Here is an 18,372-nt window from a genome sequence, read left to right on the forward strand (position 1 = left end):
GTGATTTAAATTCAGGTTTTGAAGGGTTCAGCAAGATGGTGTTAACCACATCTCGCTGCCAACACCAGAAAAAAAAGACAGAAGAGGAATGAGTTCAACCTCTGAACAACGAGGCAGTTTTACTGAACAAGATGAAAAAAAGAGTATTGCTTATAAGACGAGATGAAGAAGGACGTATACATATTTAGATTTTTTTAACTTGGTTTCTGCTCTAATCACTCTGTGGTCAGGTTGCGTCTGCTTTCTCAGAAATACACCGAGACGTGAGAAACATCTAATCAAGCAGACTGGATGGACTTGCACTAGCTAGGGGTCAAACCACATTGCTTTTTCAGGGCTGATACTGACACCATTTATCAGAGGTTAATGAGACTGGTAACAGATATGTGGAAACAATATGCATTTAAAATAAAAATAAGAATCTTTCAATTCCTTCCCCTGAAAAATGTTACTCATAGGAACGCACTGACCAGCAAGAAACTTAAAAAGACCATAAAAAGATGAAAAAAGAAAGATGAAAGAAGAAAAAAGTCTGTTTTATTCGATGCAGGACGTTTTAACATGACTGGACGTCACACCAGGTCTTCCTGCTCCTCTGAGTCTTCTCTCTGTGCTGCAGAGTCGGAGTCGTTCTCATACTCATGAGAGGAGCCGAACTGAAGGGGAGAAAATCAACAGAAAACAAAACAATATTCTCTAAAGTAAAGCAGGACAAGAATGATGCTTTTGAGTACATTAAATCATATAGCGGTGAGAAACACATTTATTAATCACTGCAAATTACTTGAACGACGGATAATAGCTTATCCATTTTAACATAAAAATACGCGAGGGATAAACCCTGCCGTTTTGATCAGTGGATCAGAAGTGGAAACAGCCCAATGATTAATAAAATTAACTCACAATGAGTTATATTTTAAACATACATTCATTTGACACCTTCTTCACTTTCCAAAATATTTATGAGACAAATTTTTATAACATTGAAACGGGGGCCGTTCTGCCGGCCGGGCCTCTGTCTCTCACCTCTGTCTCTGCGGGGTCATGTGGTGCAGCGGTGGAGCTCAGAGTTTTCTTCTTCCTAGTTAAAAAAAAACAACAACAAATACTGAATTTAACACACCAAAATGACTTCCTACCATTTCTTTTTTCCCTGTTACAGAGGGTTTTTTTGGGGGGGGGGGTTCTTTAGTCAATGTCATATGCTGTAAAACCCTCTGAGGCTAAATGTGATTTGTGATAATGGGCTTTATAAATACAATAGACTTTAAACTGACTAAAATTTGTAACAGTAAAACAAAAAAAGAAGGAAATTAAAGAAGTGTCTGAACTGATTCAGATTTTAAATATAGTTTTACCTTTTACACAGACTCAGCAGAAGCAGAGGACTCGGCAGCAAGACCACCAGAATCAACATGATGACATTAATCATCATTAATGAATTACCTGGAAACAAACGCAGATATGTGATATACCTCGTTAGTAACAGGTGTGTGTGTGTGTGTGTGTGTGTGTGTGTGTGTGTGTGTGTGTGTGTGTGTGCGTGAACTCACCTGCCACAGTAATCAGGTGTAAAGTGGAGCTCTGACGTCCTCTGTTGTTTTCGGCTTCACAGTAATAATTGCCGCTGTGTTTGGCTCTGAAGTCGGTGATGGTGAAGATCTGTCCGGATGCTTTTGGTGAGTCTTCATCCTCCTTGTACCAGGTGTAGTTAGCTGCTGGGTTAGCGTCACTGCTGCAGGTCAGAGTCACTGAGCTGCCCTCCTCTATCTCAGAGGGACTCACTGACACAGAGGGACGCTTTGGAGCATCTGATAAAGTTTAATTAAACAAAAAAGAGGACAGTTTTCTGTGACACGTTGAGTTGAAATGAGTAATAGCTATGTGAAGCAGCTGAAGCTTTAGAGGTGATTTTGTAACTTCAGGCAAACATGTTTGTTGGAGCCACTTAAGTGATTTAACAGGAAACTAGAAAAATGGTTCTCTGACATTTCAAGGTTAAATAGGGACAAAATTATGTCTGATATGTGTTACTGGAATGATGGCGCTTATTGATTATTTAATATACTGTATATACTAATATATATTATTAGTTGCACAATACTTTTTCAATTAGCTGCATTTTACTCACATTTCACATCAACAGAGATGGATGCAGACGTCCTCCTCCCCAGCTCGTTCTCAGCTGCACAGTAATACCATCCAGAGTCAGAGGACTGGATGGAGCTGAAGACGAGCTGTGGTTCTTCGCTGACACGACTTTCAGCGTTTCCAGTCTCTTTGTACCAGGTGTACGTAGCTGCTGTGTTAACATCACTGCTGCAGCTCAGAGTCACTGAGCTGCCCTCCACTGTCTCAACAGAGGGACTCACTGACACAGAGGAAATCTTTCGAGCACCTGGAGGAGAAAACATTAACAAGCTAAATTCTCACACTATAACAGGGAACAGTTCATACAAACACAGTGAGTGGCAGATCTTGATTTCCTCCTGTATTCGATCCTGCGTTGTAGGCACTGTTGTGTGCACTGATGACCTCTGATGGGCGAGTAGGCTGAATTAATTCACTAAACAATAGTAGTGTTTACCATAGACTGTGTGTAAAGATGGACCACATGACAGCTTCCCCCAAAGTGTAACTTTTCAACCTCCAGTGCCCCCTGGTGTCTGACTGCAGTATAGGTCAAAGGCCACCCTTCCATGTTAGTGAATGGGACATAGGCCAAACTTAAAAACCTTAAAAGTATATGCCAAATAAAATTTTCCTTAAGATGGTGTCTATCTCTAAAGGTAGTTCTCATCACCCTGGTGTTTGTTTAGGTGTTTGTTTTTATGATAAGTTTGGTTTTAATGAGTTTTTCAATTATATAAAAGGTGGTTTTCCATCATGATTGACAGCTGTGACAATCAATCTGTGCGCTCGCATTCAATGGAGCTGCTTGCAATTGGTTGGACAAACTCTCCAACACGATACCAGTCTCTGATCCAGGATATGACACCCTCTGTCCTCAGTCCCTCACTCCAGATGAGGAGGAAACTCCCCTGATAAATCATTTCATGTGGAAAATGTAGAAGAAACCTCAGGAAGAGCAACACAGAATGGATCCCTGTGCCGGGCGGACACACATGCATTACATGTTGTAAACGGAGAATAACCATAATTAACAACACAGCAGTGTAGACAATCCAAATGACAAAAGCCCTGTGTAGACTCTTAACATTTTTGATTTAATCTTTAAATTAAACCACTCTAAACGGGAATAGAGAAGTCAGATGCACAGTCTGTGCAAAGGAAGAAGTCCACATGCTTTCTGCAGTTATTCTCAATGTGCACTGAAGCAGGACATCCTCCAGCGTGAAGCTGCAGTGAAAAGGAAGATATTTGTACTTTAATGCACTTCACTGATCAAGAGATCTAATTATTAAGAGAGTTGGTGGTTTTCCCGCTTAGTTTCCTCTCTTGCTGCTGAGTTAAGTGTGAAAACCACAAAGAAATGCAGAGCACTGAGGTCAGAGTTTGAAAAAGGAAATATTAGAATTTGGTGCAGATGTACGACGATGTAGAAGAGCTGAGAGAGTATAACTTGACCTTATTGTGAGACCAATGTCCCTCCAAAAATTTTGATAAAAGTAGGTGCAGATAAAATCTTATTATCAGCTAAATTGGCCGTTGCTCCTTCAGCTTCAGAGCAGATTAAACAGGGAAATATGCTTTCACAGGCTGAGTTAAATCTCTCAAAAACCGCAGAACGTGTAAATGTAAAAAACAACTTTTTCTCATGGGTTTGTTTTGAAATGGGTGGAAGAGGATTCGTTTTGAGGGTGAATTCTCAAGTGAAAATGGTCATCTTTCTGTTCCAAATACTGTAGCTGTAAAATGTGCCAGTGGTCAGCTCTCACCTGTGACTTTGAGGCTGGTGCTGCTGGAGTCATCACCAGCGTCTGTTAACACAGTGCATGTATAAAGTCCCTCGTGCTCTGCAGTCGTTGTGGTGATGAGCAAAGACACGTTCATGCTCCTGACGCTCCAGAATGACTCAGCAAACTCATAGCCTGGCTGCGGTTCAGTTGTCCCTTTGTTAAAAAACAATACAGGACTGTTAATTTCTTGTTTTCTCCAAACGACTATCAGGATTTCTGCATCTTCTGTGTATTGTGAAAGTTTGATAACACACTCCAGCAGTGTCTGCTGGCCATAATATCCAACGTTTTCAGCCATGCATTGCAAATGTATGAAACCTGGAACAGAAAAATATTTGGTTATGAAGTCATGAGAAGTTACATCAGCAGCAAGCAGCACTCTCCAGTTTAAATCCTCAGATTATGAAAGCCCTTACCTCCGTTTCCTATGCTGATGTAGACAGCAGTGAAAATAAAGAGGACGCGGAATGAGGCCATGTTCATTTCCCTGAAAGGACAAAACAGACAATTCAATAAATGTAATAAACATGTTTAAACCCACAAAGGATCTATTTCTGAGATTTAACGTGCAGGGTGCAAAAAGGCAGTCGGTCAGAATAACACAATGCACATTAAATCAAATGCCTGTAAATATGTACAGTTCAGTAAATTTGGATTTGTTTAACAAACCCTGAACTTAAAAAAAAGAATGAGATACTGAACCTGTTTTGCTGCCAACATCCATGCCACACCAAACACTGAAGTGAAGAGAGAAACAGACGGACAGCTCATCTCTGTGCGCGCCACAGGATGTGACAGTGCAGGTGAAGCTCGCTTTGTGTTTTCCTCTCATCACTTTGCGGTCAGGTTTCTTCAGTTTACTGAGAAATGTTCAACACTGAGAAACTTGACTGCTCGCAATAACATGAACATTTAACACGTAACTAAGTGGACTGGGAAAATTTGGACAAAAGATGGCGATGAAATGTTACTGAATATAAAATGAATTAATGACTTTAGGTGAATCAGTTGGATAAACTGCACGCAGTTCTACATTTAAATTGTGTTAAAAAAAAACCTACGAAATTACTCACCTAATATAAAAAACTGAAACAAAATAAAGCAAAACTATGTGCATATCTAGATGTGGCTGAAGGTAAGAGAGAAAATGTGTCTTTTAAATTTGGGTGAACTGACCCTTTAAACCGCAGCTTTAGCGCATGACTGTGCCACACTAAAGTTTTACCACTAGAGGGCAGTGAAACATCACAGATACTGAATCAGCACGCTGAAACAACATTTTAACATCCATCACTGGTTGTTTAGTCAAATTTAAACTCATTCCTGGTTCTTTGTGTTCACATCTCATAAGCAAATCTTTTTGCATTGTGAGTCTTTCACCAAAAATATTTATTTCCCTCAGATATCAGATGTCGAGGTGTACAGTTATGAAATGATTAAGAACAAATTATCAAGAACTCAGAATTCATGATTTATATATATATATATATATATATATATATATATATATATATATATATATATATATTTCAGTTCATGAAGAATGTTCAGTTCTTAGAGATTCTTCATTCATTATAAATTAATTATAAGACATGCAAAAAAAAATATTTTAGTAAGTTTAGGGTAATGTCAACAATGCCGTAACTAATACACAAATGGTCATTCTGCGGGTGAAGTATTCCTTTTATAACACACATCAAAACATTGTAAATTTAAAAAAAAATAATAATAATCAACAGATTTAATCTGTACAAGGCAGTGTTTCCAAACACTAACTCATCAGAAAAACATTTTTTTATTCTCTTGACTATAAATAACCAATATAGACAACAAATATAATCACACACAGTTCAGAATACAAACATAATATGCAAATATGGAATACAGCTGGCAAATGGTAATAAAGTGAACATCAAAATTCAGAAAATTAGCATAGTGGTAACGATAACAGCTATCTGACAGGCAAGAAAACCAGTGATCATTGACGCCGTGAAACCTGGAGGGACGTCGTATTTCTTGTGCAGCTTTCAGTCCTTTAACTAGTATTTAAATCTTTGAACCCTGAGAAAACTGGTTGGTTAGATGGTTAATAGTCAGTTAGAGAAAAAGCTGCCACCCCATTTTGCCACAAAATTTTTCCTCACCCCAAAAAGAAATTTCTCGCCAAAAAAAACCTTTTTCATTATAAAAAAAAAAAAAAAATTCTTGCAAAAAAAAAAGTTTGTCTGTTGTTTTTTTTCTCACAAAAAATGTATCTGTTTCTTTCTCACCAAAAAAAAAATTCTTGCAAAAAAGTTTCACTAAAAATTTTTTGGGGACTTAGAAAAAAATGTTTCTCACTTGCCTTTTAGGGCTTCTGTAAATCTGCATTAACAAGATATTTTAACAAAAGTGTAAAACTCAGGCTCAATAATAACTATCAACGATCACAGACTAACAACTGTCTTTTGTGAGCAATGTTTCTCCCACATATACAACATGTTAAATTTGATGGACTTTTTCTCTGCTCACAACTTAAACAGTTTGCATGTACAATTTATACTTCCTCTTACCTACCTCTAGTTTAAGTCATCGCATCTCTCGACAGAACAGCACGGATGCTGCATGCACGTCTTTGCAGCCCAATATTTTTCAAACTGAGCGGCTCAATGTTGTTGCATGAAGTTAGCAAAGCGAGATGCCCGGCAGCGGAGTGACGTTTCCTGTGTGCGGCTTTTATTTAGGTAAGACGTGTGCTCTGTCTGTTAACCCTGAGTTTCTCCGAAAACAAAATATTTCCACACTGATGATTTATTTCTGAATAAATTAATTACGTTCTCATCGTCATCTTTCTCTTGGCTGCACGGTTCGTTTGCCTGACGCCGTGCGACAGTGACACAAATTTTCAAAATTAGGGCACATCCAAAAGAGGATGGTATGGATCGATGTTTACACATTGTATCGATGATTATTGCTTATTGAATCAATATATTGATCCAAATCGATGAATCGTTACACCCTTAGTAAGCACAGTAGCAAATCTGTGTGTTTAATTATATGTTTTTGAATGTTACAGTTAAGCCAAAAATGACGACAGATATCAACAGCTTTGTTGATTTTACATTTCTACGCAATTAAAACAAAATGCCGGCTTAATTTATTTTCTTGAATCAGTGTGTAAGAAGTTTGTTGCAACTGTTTTAAACAATTTTATTAACCACGGATCAGAAAAAGTAAACTCTACTTTTCATCCTATGAGGAGGATAATGTTCTCGCATGAAGAGCTGCTCACCCGGGGGCATTGCTGCCACTGTTAAATTTCAAAGTAGTGTACTCCACGCTGCCCACCTCCTCTTCCCTCCCGCGTTTTTGGAGCTGAGCTGTGTTGCAGAAGAGAGGATCAGCTTGTTTCTTAGAGAAATGGACTCTGGCATAATGAAGGTTATCCTCTTGCTCCGCTGGTTGTTTCTACAGACATTAGACAGATATAATTAGTTGTATATTTGTGCAGCTGATTTTCTGACCAACAGAAGTTTGTTTGAAGCAACTGTGCTTTACAGAACTAGAGTGAAAAGAAAGTCTGATCTTTGGTAAAGCTTTTAATGAATCTGTAATCAGCTTTCTTAGAAGCTCAGTAAAGTGTTCTCCCTTCAGTCACTCAAACATCTCTTCCCATTACATTTAAAGAAACCAGTTTTTTCAGGTTTCAAAGGATTCAAACTGTCACAAACTTGGCTGGAGTTGGATGAAATTTTGCAAATATATAAATTATATGTAGTTGTAGAAAAAAAGGTATTTCGACTAAGCTGACTAAAATGTGATTTTCATCAACTTTTCATCAACCTGAACATTTTGAGTTGTCGTTGACTAAAGCTAAACTAAAACTGTGAAGGATAAAAATGACTAAAATGTGACTAAAACCAGTAAGCACTTTCATCTGAAGAGTAAAACTAAAACAGACTACAAGGTCTTCTTTCTGGTTCTGTGTGAAATGTGTGATCCGCTTTTGTATTTGCTGGGATCTTGCTCACCTGTGAACTGTTGTCTGGTTTCTCTGCTGGCTCGGGTGATTGCGTGTGGGCCCTCTTTTTCCTGGTTGGAAGAACGATTAAAAAAATAAATTGATAACTGTAGAATTGACTGCATGAAATGACGGATGAATTTTCAGCGTTTTAATAAACAGAGATTTTATGCTCACTTGATCCACAGCAAGACAGAGATGAGTATGACACCAGTTAAAATGGTGGCAGTGACCGTTCCAGCGGCTATTAATTTCCAATCTTAAAGGAAATAGGAATAAAATGAGTAGGTTCTCATTGGTTGAGAAAAGTCTCGTAAGAAGTCAAATCATAATAACTTTGACATTCAAATTGTTAACAAGATGGCACTAGAGGGCAGAGAAAAGAGTTTCACATGACATCAAACTAGGCGGTGGAAGAGGTCGTAATAATGTACCTTTTAAGACGGCGGTGGTCAGTGAAGCCATTAAATACAATACAGACGGAGAATTCTTCTCACTATATTACCAGTTAAGCTCATTTTCACCTCTTAAAATTTCTGTTGTCTCCTTTAGTCATATCTCACTCAAGCTACGCTACCTGCGTGTTCTCACTCCAAACTCGTCAAATACGCCTGCTCTGTCTGTGCTTTCTGCATACGGGGGTGACGCCATAAACCACCTTCCACGTCCAACCAGAACGCGGCTAGACGGTGTCACATGAGAAGGTGCTTGGACAGAACTGGTGGCGTTGTTATGATACGCTGGCGGACGTTTGGACAGCACTGGCATGTCACCTGCAACATGCACAGGTGGCGTCACTGGACAAGGCAGCATTTTAACCTGTCACCATCCAGAGGCATATTGTGCGGACGCGACAGGTTCTGTTTGACCTTGTTATCAACTGACACGGCCTGTCCGAATATCATGCTGTCATGACGGGTAACTGCAAAAGCGGCAGTATTTAATGACTGCGGAAGGTTGGATCCACCCCTCTCTACCCAACAGCTCCAGCCTTTTGCCCAAATATAGTCAATGAAATCTACGAAATGCCGAACTCCAGGCTTTAAAACGGGAGTCCCAAAACAAATGACTGATGTCACGGTAGTTACCTTAATTATTTTTACAGTCTTTGCTGTGTATGACACAGAAAAACTCAACCAAAGCAGACGCAATCAAAAGACTTACCTGCCCCTACAGTCAGATGTAAGGCGGAGCGATGACTTCCTTTGCTGTTCTTGGCTTCACAGTAATAACTCCCACTGTGTTCAGCTCTAAAGTCAGGGATGATGAAGATCTGTCCTGAAGATTTTGGTGAGTCTTCATTCTCCTTGTACCAGGTGTATTTAGCTGCTGGGTTAGCGTCACTGCTGCAGGACAAAGTCACCGAACTGCCCTCCACTAGCTCAGTAGAGGGACACGCTGACACAGAGGGAGGTTTTGGAGCATCTGGAGGACAATATAGAGACAAATATTTAATGAACACCGATCAACCACAACTCAAAACCACTAACAGGCCAAGTGAATATTATCTTGTTACTATTCGATGTTCTGCTGGGAAACCTTTAGCCTGGTAAGACCATCCTAAAACATGAGCTCAACATTTTGTTCTGGACTCACTGCTATGCCAAACACTTTCTGAAAATTCGAAATTCACTCCAAGCCAATCAGCACCATACTCAACAATATAAGCAGCCAATCGGGGATTGCATTGCACTTGATCATGTAGCAAGCAGGTCACTGCTTGCAAAACAGTAACAGCAGCTCTCAAAGCAACAAGAACAAACTCTAGCATTAGCAGAGAAAACACAGCAATAAGGGGCCGATCTACCGAGACGTATCGCATCAGGCGCAACCGCTCCTTGGAAGCGCATCTAGAAAACAGCTGGGAGAGCCTGTGGAGCAGGGCGACGTGTGCGTGGCCCAAAGTGACACTGACGAGCAGGGCGCCTTGAGCAGAAGAGTTGAAAATATTTTAACTTCTATGCACGCCCAGAAACTGCCAGAAAACCCACCCAAACACTATTTTAGACCAAGTACAACCTTTTATTTTGTCTTATTTATTTACTCTAACCTTTATTTAAGCTCTATTTACTTGTTCTGCAGGGGTGTCTCGGTGGGGGCATGTTAAGTGGCATTCATATAAATGCCAGGACCAAAGGTTTCCCTGCAGTATATTGCAAGAAAAAAGGTGATTAATGTTACTCATTTCACCTGTCAGTAATTCTAAAGTTATGGCTGATAGGTGTATATCAGCATGCATAATATAGACTTTTTGTATCATGAGGAATATAATAAACTTACACTGGACATCCAGACGCAGAGATGGAGAGTCGATCTGTCCATATTGATTCTCAGACCTGCAGTAGTAGTTCCCTTTGTCCTCAGAGCTGATGGAGGTGAAATGATGAACGCCATCTGGTCCCTGAACCAGTGTTTGGTTCTCCTTGAACCAGGTGTATTTAGCTGCTGGGTTAGCGTCACTGCTGCAGGTCAAATTCACTGAACTGCCCTCCTCTATCTCAGCAGAGGGACTCACTGACACAGAGGGACGCTTTGGAGCATCTGGAGGACAATATAAAGAGAAATATTTAATTAACACCGATCAACCACAACTCAAAACCACTAACAGGCCAAGTGAATATTATCTTGTTACTATTCGATGTTCTGCTGGGAAACCTTTAGCCTGGTAAGACCATCCTAAAACATGAGCTCAACATTTTGTTCTGGACTCACTGCTATGCCAAACACTTTCTGAAAATTCGAAATTCACTCCAAGCCAATCAGCACCATACTCAACAATATAAGCAGCCAATCGGGGATTGCATTGCACTTGATCATGTAGCAAGCAGGTCACTGCTTGCAAAACAGTAACAGCAGCTCTCAAAGCAACAAGAACAAACTCTAACATTAGCAGAGAAAACACAGTAATAAGGGGCCGATCTACCGAGACGTATCGCATCAGGCGCAACCGCTCCTTGGAAGCGCATCTAGAAAACAGCTGGGAGAGCCTGTGGAGCAGGGCGACGTGTGCGTGGCCCAAAGTGACACTGACGAGCAGGGCGCCTTGAGCAGAAGAGTTGAAAATATTTTAACTTCTATGCACGCCCAGAAACTGCCAGAAAACTCACCCAAACACTATTTTAGACCAAGTACAACCTTTTATTTTGTCTTATTTATTTACTCTAACCTTTATTTAAGCTCTATTTACTTGTTCTGCAGGGGTGTCTCGGTGGGGGCAGCATGTTAAGTGGCATTCATATAAATGCCAGGACCAAAGGTTTCCCTGCAGTTATGGCTGACAGGTGTATATCAGCATGCATAATATAGACTTTCTGTATCATGAGGAATATAATAAACTTACACTGGACATCCAGACGCAGAGATGGAGAGTCGATCTGTCCATATTGATTCTCAGACCTGCAGTAGTAGTTCCCTTTGTCCTCAGAGCTGATGGAGGTGAAATGATGAACGCCATCTGGTCCCTGAACCAGTGTTTGGTTCTCCTTGAACCAGGTGTATTTAGCTGCTGGGTTAGCGTCACTGCTGCAGGTCAAATTCACTGAACTGCCCTCCTCTATCTCAGCAGAGGGACTCACTGACACAGAGGGACGCTTTGGAGCATCTGGAGGACAATATAAAGAGAAATATTTAATTAACATCGATCAACCACAACTCAAAACCACTAACAGGCCAAGTGAATATTATCTTGTTACTATTTGATGTTCTGCTGGGAAACCTTTAGCCTGGTAAGACCATCCTAAAACATGAGCTCAACATTCTGTTCTGGACTCACTGCTATGCCAAACACTTTCTGAAAATTCGAAATTCACTCCAAGCCAATCAGCACCATACTCAACAATATAAGCAGCCAATCGGGGATTGCATTGCACTTGATCATGTAGCAAGCAGGTCACTGCTTGCAAAACAGTAACAGCAGCTCTCAAAGCAACAAGAACAAACTCTAGCATTAGCAGTAAAAAAACACAGTAATAAGGGGCCGATCTACCGAGACGTATCGCATCAGGCGCAACCGCTCCTTGAAAGCGCATCTAGAAAACAGCTGGGAGAGCCTGTGGAGCAGGGCGACGTGTGCGTGGCCCAAAGTGACACTGACGAGCAGGGCGCCTTGAGCAGAAGAGTTGAAAATATTTTAACTTCTATGCACGCCCAGAAACTGCCAGAAAACCCACCCAAACACTATTTTAGACCAAGTACAACCTTTTATTTTGTCTTATTTATTTACTCTAACCTTTATTTAAGCTCTATTTACTTGTTCTGCAGGGGTGTCTCGGTGGGGGCAGCCTGTTAAGTGGCATTCATATAAATGCCAGGACCAAAGGTTTCCCTGCAGTTATGGCTGACAGGTGTATATCAGCATGCATAATATAGACTTTTTGTATCATGAGGAATATAATAAACTTACACTGGACATCCAGACGCAGAGATGGAGAGTCGATCTGTCCATATTGATTCTCAGACCTGCAGTAGTAGTTCCCTTTGTCCTCAGAGCTGATGGAGGTGAAATGATGAACGCCATCTGGTCCCTGAACCAGTGATTGGTTCTCCTTGTACCAGGTGTATTTAGCTGCTGGGTTAGCATCACTGCTGCAGCTCAGAGTCACTGAGCTGCCCTCCTCTATCTTAGCAGAGGGACTCACTGACACAGAGGGACGCTTTGGAGCATCTGGAGGAGATACGATAACATAAATTAACTATAAACGGAGGACGTGTTGCTTAGTGCCACACATAATCAGTTTTGTCACAACAGCAGGAAGCAGCAAAACAAATTCGGATGCTTCTCCCTCAAGCATGTAACCCAGATGCTCAGAACTGCAGCCACAAACTGTTTCAAACAATTCCTGTACACAGAAATACTCGTCTGCACTTTGCACGCTGCAACATGCATTGTCAAAAATAGAAAAGGCATCTATTTCAATTAGTTTCTGAAACATGTTGCAGCTAGCGTGTCTGCTGTAATATCAGGAACTGTTTAACTCACATTTCACATCAATTAAGTACTCAGACGTTCTTCCCCCCAGCTCGTTCTCAGCTGTACAGTAATACTGTCCAGAGTCGGAGGACTGGATGGAGCCGAAGACGAGCTGTGGTTTTTCACTGAGAAGTTGTTCTGGATTAAGATTCTTCTTGTACCAGGTGTATTTCGCTTCTATGTCAGCATCAATGCTACAGGTGAGAGTCACTGAACTGCCCTCCATTATCTCCTCTGAGGGACTCACTGACACAGAGGGAAACTTCAGAGCGTCTGGTGGAAAAAAAATGTTTAAAAGATGAAAACCATTTCTCACAGTGGACGTTCATATAGAAATGACCAAATGTTTTAACGGCCAACAAAAGAAGAAACAAGTGTATTAAATTAGAATCATGTTGACCAAAAGACAAAAGGGTAAAAGTGTTAATGACACAGCGAAGTACACTCACACAGTGAAGAGGAGCAGTAATCCTCATGTCCCCGCAGTGCACAGGAGATCTTGTCTCCAGGATTTAAAAGGCCTGTATAAGAAGAGGTTTCTTCACCAGCCTCAGGGAGTCCATTCTTGAACCAGACATGAGAAAGATGAGGGCAGATGCTCTGACACTTCAGCTCTGCCTCAGTATAAGACTGATGAACTGTTATTTTGGTCACCAGCAGCTGGAGATCTGGACATGTGGGGAATACATGGGGTTCTCAGTTAGTAGAAGCACACACATTTAAAAAGAACTCATACTGAATGAATAATTGGGAATAAATAGTTGAGAGAGAACCAAATGCAGTGAACAACTTTGACTCTAGAACAGCTGAGTGTTTGACAGCCACAGCTCGTCACTGTTGCGGATCAAACAGCTGATGGTCCGACAGCAGTATCATGCTTCCATAGCAGGGGCCTTCAATACATCTGGCGGCATATGATTATTTATTTATTTACTTTTTTTTATTTAAAATGGGCCATGTACAGTTTATAACAGAAATGTTACCATTTGATGTACCTTAACCCTTTGAAACTTGGATCGTTTGTTTGTTTTGTTGCTGTGTTCAATGACCAACCTGGCAAGACACGTCCCACAAATTGCAAGAAATTTGTAAAATGTGAAATGAGTCCCTTGGCAGGCCCGACAATGACGAAATGGTATGTTACAGTCTCAGACGGAAGATAATCTAGAGGATCTAATAGGATTTACTGAGCAACTACACACAAAATTACATTGTGGATGAGTGGCCAAACTATTCAAATTTTTTTAAACAGGACAGAAATTTCAAAAAACAACCTGAACTTCTCAATGCTCAGTAGATTGTTTAATAATACCGGTTCTTTCCGTGCATGTTCTAAGTTGATGCTGTCCAGCAGCATATCAGGCAGACACAACAGGTGGCTTTTGGCGTCTGGATCTTATATAAGCACTGCAAAAGCGGCAGTAATTGACGGCTTGGAAATGAGAATGGGCTGGCTCTAGATTGGGACATTCAAATTTTCGACTAAGTCACCATAGTTAGCAGCCCCTTCGGGACAAGCAGTGTTTGAGAAACATTGATTTGTAATGTGAAACTGCTTTATTAGCCGTTTTTAGTGTTTTAAATCCCAAGTTCTGTTTGTTTTGAGGAGGAAGAGGCCTCTGTGAATAATTTGGCCTCTGGTCAAACCTCCTGAGTAATAAACTTAAATAACATTTAAAACAAATTAAAAAAAACTTCATATTACCTGTGACAGTCAGGACGACTCCAGGTGAACCAGTATATTTCCCACCATTAACGTCCGTTATGAACCTGAACTTGTACTCAGCTGAGTCGTCCCCTGTCAGGTTTTTGATTCTCACAGCACATTCGCTGTCATCACAGTCATACTGCACACGACCTGTGTAGTCTGAGTCAGTGTCTAAAGGAAAAAGATCTGATTCAGTGAACCAGAATCTTTGTGTTACTGTTGTCACATGAGGCGGGTATGTGTAGGTGCAGTGCATTTCCACTGTTGATCCTCTGGTGGCACAGATCTGACGAGAAGTATACGTCACTCCCCAATCCGGCACAGCTGTAACACAGAACACAACAGAAACACAGACAACACAACAAAGTACAGAGTTTAATATTTTGTGTAAGTTGTGCATTATCTAAACCTGCCAGAAACACATGAGATGTTAAAATAATGTTTTGGACCTGTTCTTTATAAGTGAGGCAGGCCATTAACATACAAGTCAATATTTTAAAGAAAAAAAAATGTAGACTTGTTTGACTGTATCATGTTGGTTTTAATTTGCATATCTACTTCCCTTTTTCTCAAGCAAGTTCTGTTGAAAATAGGAATCAAATAAAGTTTTATGACTTGTTATTTTGCATTAAACAAATGTTTCACAAAGCAGAAGTTTTTGCTTCATTAAACATTGTTTGAGTTTACAGTATGAAAGAACAGTGAGTAAGCTATGCATGCTTTCTGCAGGCGATCTGTCTGTGCACACAGGCATCAGTCTGATGGTGCATGCAGGAACATTTTGGACTTTTGACTCTTAATTCAACTTACTGAATAGATGAGAAAAACATTGAATTGTTAGAAAGTTTCTCCTTGTTGTTTAGTTTTCACCATGTTTACCTTGCAGTCAGGCTGTGACTGAGCATGAGAGGAAACCGCAGAGATGTGCACAACAGTGAAGTGCATGAACAGCCATTAGGCAAATTACTGTTGACTCATAGAAGAGCATGGAAATATCACACTATCAGACTAAACTGGTTTAGTAGAGATCATGAAAGAATAGTTTAATAGAAAAGTTAAAAAGAGGGAACACTCACTTTTAAATTATTTAAAAGAAACGTTTGTCCAAATTGTTCCTTTATTCTTTGAGTTCTTCAAAAAATTTTCTCTCAAATATTTTTGTACAGCAACATTCTTTAGGGCTTAAACTTTTTAGGAAGCCGCCTCTCACAAACAGGCTGGCATATTCTCCAGCACAGTAAATATTTAACAAGTAAAGGAAATGTGTGCCATTTTGACGCTTCTGTGGCATCAACACATTGTTAATATTCCTGGTATGATTTCTCACTTACTGCCTTAAAACAAAGCTATAGAAAACTATATTCATATTTGTTATAATATAATCATTAGTATTAGCAGATTTAGCTGTATATTTCTTTTATTTATTGATTTAATATTTTTCTTTTTTTGCTAAACATCAGGTCATATTTTCAACATTTTCCATATCTTTGAAAGAAATCAAGCCAATTTGCTCAGATTTCAAAGGTTTTAAGGAAAGCATAACATCACAGGTCAAATCAGAGGTAAACACAAAAACCTACTACAATTCGACTCTCATAAGTATCCTAAATAACCTAAAGTGTTTATGTAGATTCACATTACCTGCCACAGAGAGAAGAAAGACCACAAATCCACCAGCTGCTGCTGTTGTTAAACCCATAGCTGCTCCTCTTGTCTCTGTATCTGGCTGCACAAAAAACATTAATAGGTGAATATTATGCAGAAAAAGAAACTAATGACATCCATAAATAAGAGAGAAAATTATGTTAGTGTTGATGGATAACTTCGGTCTGTTAACCTGACCGCCGTCCTCTGCTCACTGACCACAAACAGTCCACCCACCTTCCTCTTTACAGCATATTATTAACATGCATGTGTCACTGAAAGCTGAGATACTGTAAAGAAACAGCCAGCTATGTATGACTATGAACCAGTATTAAAAAGAGGTTGAAAAAATCTATGGGACGAAAACCAATGAGTAAGCCAAGTAAAATACAACCTGCACAAACACTTGGTAGTTTAAAAATGTGGTGCTGTGAGAGCAGGCCCTTTTGTGTTTTCAGAACTGTGAAGCTTTTGAATTGCTTCTGTAAGCGACTGTGCACTGAAAATAAACTTACCAATTGTGGTCCATCACTCACTCACTCAGAGAGGCTGCAGTCTGCAACAACTGTGACGTCACGGTGGAAAGAAAGTTGTTTTGTCTGTTTGGCAACACCAAGAGTTGCTCAGCATCCTCCCAGATTCATGTGGTCATACTGACGGTCAGTCGTGTTTTTTTACTTTTCTGAAGTGGGAGTCCAAGGACAGATGGTGAAATAAAAGGAAAAAGAAACAAACAAACAAAAATTCTCCTTTTTTTCCCTTTGAAATTGGCATTTTTTGTTTACTCATATTTTTTGCCAATTATTCAAGAAAATAAGTAATTTTTTTTCTTTAGGAAATGTGTGTGCTTTTCATATTTCTCTAAAAAAAATCAAAGAAATAAATGAAAATAAATCCTTCGGAAGTGTGTAAATGTTCAAATACGTATGTGTGAGTACATGGTGGAAATTATATTGTTGCAACATCTCTTTGCTATCATCTAGTGACAACAGAAGAAAATTACAGCTGCATTTGCAAATTTCATTGCTTTATTTTTTGTTCTATTATGCGATTTCACAAAGTCTTCTTAGCTAACTGATACAGAGACAAATAAATTATAAATAAATGTATAATTTGATAAATAAATTATTCCCAAAGATGGTTCCTCTGTTTAAGGTAGTTCTTATCACCTTGAATTTGTTCTTTATAAGTTTGAGCTCTGCTGTTGTTACTTTGCAATGAATGTAGTTTAACCCTTAAGTAGTAACTGCTTACACTGTGGATTCAAACATTTTAAACTTCTAAAACTGAACTAGATATGTATTTCTATATCGTTTTGTTAATATTTTTGTTAGTAATCATTTTATTTACTTTAAAAAATTATATACAATTATATTACTATTAAACTGTCACTTTAATGCGCTCTCATTTGTCTCTGTGCTCAGCTGATGTGACGCATCTGCCGCTGCGCAGAGGGTTGTGGGTAAGAAAAGCCAGAAAAGCATGTTGGGTGGCATCCTGCAAAATCTGACCAGACGTAGTAGAAAAAACATCCTGGTATTTTTGGCATACTGCATCTAAATACTTTGTATTGGGACATACTAAGTCTTTTCTGGCATAATATATAATGTGGTACTGTGGGTATCAGAACACACACTCAGAAAACTCAGATCAACATTTTCCTAATTTCTCTGTATTATTATTATTATTATTATTATTATTATTATTATTATTATTATTATTATTATTATGTTTGTATTTTTTTTAAATGATACATACTTTACTTGTTAGGACTATTTATAGGATTTTTTGCACATTTCATTCTTCTTTTTTTTATTTCTGTGTTACTTTATTTTTTTGACTTTTTGGCCTTTAACAGGACAGACTCAGCAGGAAAGGGGGATGACATGCAGCAAACTGCCGAGGCCGGAATCAAACCTGCGGCTGCTGCGGCGAGGACGTAGCCTCTGTACATGCAGCGCCCGCTCTACCGACTGAGCTACTGGGCGCCCCTCCACTCTTCATTTTTTGATAACTTTGGCTTTGGTCATGCATATGGCATAAATCTGGCTAAAATACACTGTGTGAAAAAATTGTTACATTAATAATTTTACGTGCAAAAAAATGCACCATTGAAACCCATTCAAACTAT

The 18,372-nt window shown here is 39.5% G+C and overlaps 1 protein-coding gene across 1 annotated transcript; it reads right to left on the bottom strand.

The window, feature by feature from the left end:
* Positions 1 to 89: 89 nt before the first annotated feature.
* Positions 90 to 18,299, bottom strand: LOC121964555 (hemicentin-2-like). The gene is given in 17 exon segments (XM_088075296.1): positions 90 to 656; positions 1,027 to 1,081; positions 1,359 to 1,446; positions 1,554 to 1,811; positions 2,132 to 2,398; positions 3,900 to 4,314; positions 7,176 to 7,367; positions 7,931 to 7,991; positions 8,098 to 8,179; positions 9,085 to 9,345; positions 10,201 to 10,461; positions 11,261 to 11,521; positions 12,323 to 12,583; positions 12,899 to 13,162; positions 13,339 to 13,557; positions 14,595 to 14,921; positions 16,239 to 18,299. Coding segments are annotated over 17 exon segments (3,456 nt in total). The 5' UTR covers positions 16,339 to 18,299; the 3' UTR covers positions 90 to 572.
* Between the last annotated feature and the right edge of the window lie 73 nt (positions 18,300 to 18,372).

Source organism: Plectropomus leopardus, chromosome 3 (genome assembly GCF_026936395.1).
Source record: "Plectropomus leopardus strain MGB_pleo_1.0 chromosome 3, ASM2693639v1, whole genome shotgun sequence".
NCBI classification, from domain to species: Eukaryota; Metazoa; Chordata; class Actinopteri; order Perciformes; family Serranidae; genus Plectropomus; species Plectropomus leopardus.